The sequence below is a fragment of the Palaemon carinicauda genome, chromosome 38 (genome assembly GCF_036898095.1).
Source record: "Palaemon carinicauda isolate YSFRI2023 chromosome 38, ASM3689809v2, whole genome shotgun sequence".
NCBI lineage: Eukaryota > Metazoa > Arthropoda > Malacostraca > Decapoda > Palaemonidae > Palaemon > Palaemon carinicauda.
Window position 1 is genome coordinate 7,253,238 of NC_090762.1, and position 4,437 is coordinate 7,257,674.

Consider the following 4,437-nt stretch of genomic DNA (forward strand, 5'->3'; position numbering starts at 1 on the left):
AAATGAAAAATTCAATTAAGGGCACATCACTAAACGTACTCGTTGCAGCCAAAAACATAAGTGAAGAGCTTCTCACCCTCGCTCCCCTTCTTGTTAAACGATTTCAACGGTCCTCCAGCTCAAACTGAAAACCTATTCCTTAATTACAGGATGAAAGGTTTGTATACATTGGTACAAAAATATGTTTAAACAATCTGCGAGTACTGAAATTGAAAAGCTGTAATCTATACAGAAATTTTATTCATGAATATACCTTATATAATCTACAGCCTTTTAACAACAAATTCTCATGTAAAAAGTACAACCTACTAATACATCCATACTACAGAAAACACTAAATAAATTTCTTCAGGCACTGCAGCCAAATTTTCAAATAACAAAGCTATCTACTCATTACAAAATTCAATTCAAACTCTTAAATAGCAATCATTTATAAAATTATTTTATCACCGACACTTGGACAATCCCATTTAATAGCCATAAACATATCTTTTAACAACCAAATACCTCAGCTTAATCAAATGCAGGATACTCTTTGCAACTGCATATGTCTATTATAAAGTGGATCCAAGACAAATAATTCAATCAACTTTGAAAACATTTTCAGGCAGCTTGATCAACATTAGAATTGATTCACATACCAATTTTTGGCTCTCCAAACTAAATAATCTACCATGAATACATTACGATATATAATCAAACTTGAATGATATTATCATATACTTAAGGCCATGACTGGTTTTCAAAGGGTTACACTAACTTCTCTATCTGGTACTGTTACTAACTTCTTATGACAAAATACAGAAGTTACATCAAGTGGGAAATTTACTAATGATTGCATTATATTTCAGCTTATAAATGTGATGTTATTCCACATAATCTAAACAAAATAAGCAGCTATTGTGACCTTAATGATGGGTAATTTTCTTTCATATGTGATACTGAAAACAATATAATATCTTGCACTATGAGTTTAGGAGTATGAATGGCATTAACGTCTCGTTATCATCCATGACATAAAATGAATTACCACTCCTAACTGTAATAATTATACAAGGATGTAATTATATATATAAAAAAAAGTCTTCCAACACTTGTTTCATAGTGCTTGTGAACTAATCTTCTTAAGTGTTGACAACTTCATTCTCATAAAAATAAAAATTCTATAGAAATTTTCCTTATTTTTCATGTCAATTTCTTAATTTCCCTATTATGGTGAATTAAAAGTTGGTTTCAAAATAACTTCACAACTGGAGACTTAAAGCATACCAAATATATTCTTGTAGAAAAATGTATATTTAAATATACTTTGCTGATATCCTCAACACCCATAATTTATTCACTGTATGTAATAACCAACACTCCTTAACCACTATGTATTGAAATATGGAGGTGATTGGTGAATATGAAACAATAATGGTCAATTACTTTTTTTAATATTTTCATCTCTAGCCTTGATTCTTTTTTAATCACCTACTAAATTCTGGTAGCAGTAAAACCCTGAGAGATCACATAATGAACACAATTCATGACTATGATAACCAATTGTTGATCTCCAGGACAAGGATCTGTGTTATTCACTTTGATCCAGTAATGAGTTTCTAACAAATACAATAAGGAATTAAAAAAGCCTCACTGATAAATATACCAATATCAATTTCTTCAGAGAAAAGTGGTCATGCAGACAGATTCTTTGCACATTGTATATCAATTACCCAGCTAGTTTAAATGGAAGTAACTGTACAGTACTGTATATGGAAATAACTTCTGTAGGTGAAGTTGTTTGCCTAGCACTTCAGAAGTTCTATAGCTGTCTATACCAATGCTTGGCACTAATAAAAATCATTAAGTAACAGAGGAGTTTGCCCCCTATGAAGTGCCCCAAACAAAGTGCTATTCTAAGAAAATAATTATGGGGCAATATAAAGTTCCAATAAGAGTGATGGATGAAATTTAAACAACTACTGAAAAGCAGCACCATTTCTGGAAATACTTGAAGGCAAGATAAATATAACTTTTGGTAAATGATTATGATTACAGTATATAAAAATAAACAAGGTACTGAGTAATGTACATACACAAATATATATAGTACAGTAAGCAAACACTGTACCTAATTGACTAATAATAACCTCACTGTGAAATCTGGACATATGCTTACATGAATTTATAAACAATGAACGGAGTTACAAAAGCTTTTTCCAATTTCCTATTAAAAAAACCGTTATTTAAAAAAAAAAATTGTCTTGAAGGTGATAGTGCTCTGGATCAAAGGCATAATAATGGAAAATTTAAAATTCGCAAATCTGGGATGAACCATAAAATATGCAATATACTGTAAGTTTCATAAATCAATTACACCTCACAACATACGTACTAAAAATTTCCATTTGTTAAGCTCTGCATTTATAAACTAAATATGCTGCTACAACACGAGACAATAATTTATAAAAATTACAAAACTATTTTGTGTACTCTATAGCAAAGAATAAGTACAAGAAAGCTTCAGCATAGAGATTTCTTATCAAGAAAGAATTATCATGACACAGCTGGAAATCAAACTTTAACAAGATAGTAATGTACTTCCATATTACAAGTATAATATGTAATCACGCAAGAGGCATGCTTTTGTCTAACATCAATCATCTTTGTCTGACTTCCTCATTCTCTCCTGAGATTATCAAGTCTAGCCTGGATGTCATCATCAGCAGCATCAGCAACTGCCACTGGTGTCTTGCTGGCAGTGGTAGCCCCAAGAGTACCTCCAGTTGATGGCAAATCACTCAAATTTTCTGTCATCTGTAGACCCAGTTCATCTAGGACTTGTGAAACAATGGCATCACTGAAATAACAAGGCATGCCGTGAATGAACAAGGAGATGGAAGACCACTAATTGTTGGCTGGTAGGTTTCTCTCAGTTACTCAGTAATTAGAATAAGGTAGATAAAATAAGTATATCATTCTTCTTTGATGCATTCATGTTCAGCTGGTTTATACGATGAGTTCTAGGCTCCTTCTATTTCCCTTATGATTATAGCACCCCTCATTAAACTCTTGCATTGTCACTCATGAGTTTATCTTTACAACACCTAAAATGTCACAATTATTTTTCTGATCACACTGAAATTTAAAAGCATATGCTGAAGGCAGGTTACTTTCAGACTAAAATAGGATCTGTATCAGACTGGAGCTGGAAAATGTGAATTTATCACTCATGAGACATTCAGAGCAGAGGGCGAGAACCTTATCAGTGACTCCTTTTGCTTGAGATTTTCCTAAACAGGTATTCTATAACTCCTGAAAATTCCTATGACTTTATTATACTTATCCTTTTTAACATACTCTTCACTAAAAAAATCATTTGGTTCATCTTCCTCATAAAATAAAGATTTTCCCTTTCAAGATATTTTTTATTTGAAATTTTGCCATAAGTTAACACTGTATACAGTTTTTTACAGCTAAGTACATGAAATATAGCCACTGACAATGTTATTCATTATTTTGATTTTTGATCAGTTAGCAATACCAGTCCTACTTTGTCTCCTATCCTGACTAAACAACCATATGACAGTTATATTCTTCAGAACTTCTGTATCTCAATACTCTGTCATAATAATTGACAAGATGTAAGTCTTCTATTTTCATGTAAATTATTACCGTACCTACATTTATTTTGATTAAGAACAAGTTTATACTGTGTAATAAAATCTATAACCAAAATATATAACAAAGGTAATGAAATTGCACTACACATCAGTCATTTGAAATGGATCACTTAATTTTCCATCAACCATAACTTTATAAAGATTGTTGTCATATATATTTGAAATAATTTTTACAAATTTTATAAAATCTTATGATCTTCATTAATATATCACATGAAACACAGTAAAAACCCTTTTCAGAATCTACAACATATTGATATTTTCACCTGCTTGATTTATGGCTATTGGAGCCCCCGGGCTTATAGCATCCGGCTTTTCCAACAAGGGGTGTAGCTTACCAAGTAATAACAATAATAATAATTAAATGTGTAACAAAGACTACTGATCATTGTAATATCTTCTCTTTCTAAAATTAGCTTGTTTGCACCTTATCAGTGTCAACTGCTGGTTCTAATCTACTGAAAAAAAAATAGCAAAAACTCTTGTGACACTGTTAGAGCTAGATTAAACACTTTCAGTTACTAAACTCTGAAATACCCATCAGTAATTTTTACGGGGGCCCACTGTCCTACACTTAATATCCTAACGATTATATTTCATTCTAACAGCAAACATTACTACTTCTTTGACCTTAAACATCTGTTACATAAACAGAAAATCTGACATTTGTTCCTAAGCGCCATACAAACCAGGAAAACACTGCTTAGTGGGTTGGCAGTCCCCTGGAACCCAAACTGGAAAGCTAATTTTCTTCCCTGAAAGTGATCAATGC

General features: G+C 31.8%; 1 protein-coding gene across 3 annotated transcripts in view; it reads right to left on the reverse strand.

Annotated features, from left to right (window-relative positions):
• Positions 1-222: 222 nt before the first annotated feature.
• The window catches only part of Vps2 (vacuolar protein sorting 2), a 53,214-nt gene continuing 48,999 nt past the window's right edge, over positions 223-4,437 (reverse strand). For all 3 annotated transcript variants that reach the window (XM_068361864.1, XM_068361865.1, XM_068361863.1), the window contains exon 5: positions 223-2,842. In XM_068361864.1, the coding sequence (XP_068217965.1) occupies positions 2,662-2,842 (181 nt within the window). In that variant the 3' untranslated portion in view covers positions 223-2,661. The remainder of the gene's footprint in view (positions 2,843-4,437) is intronic.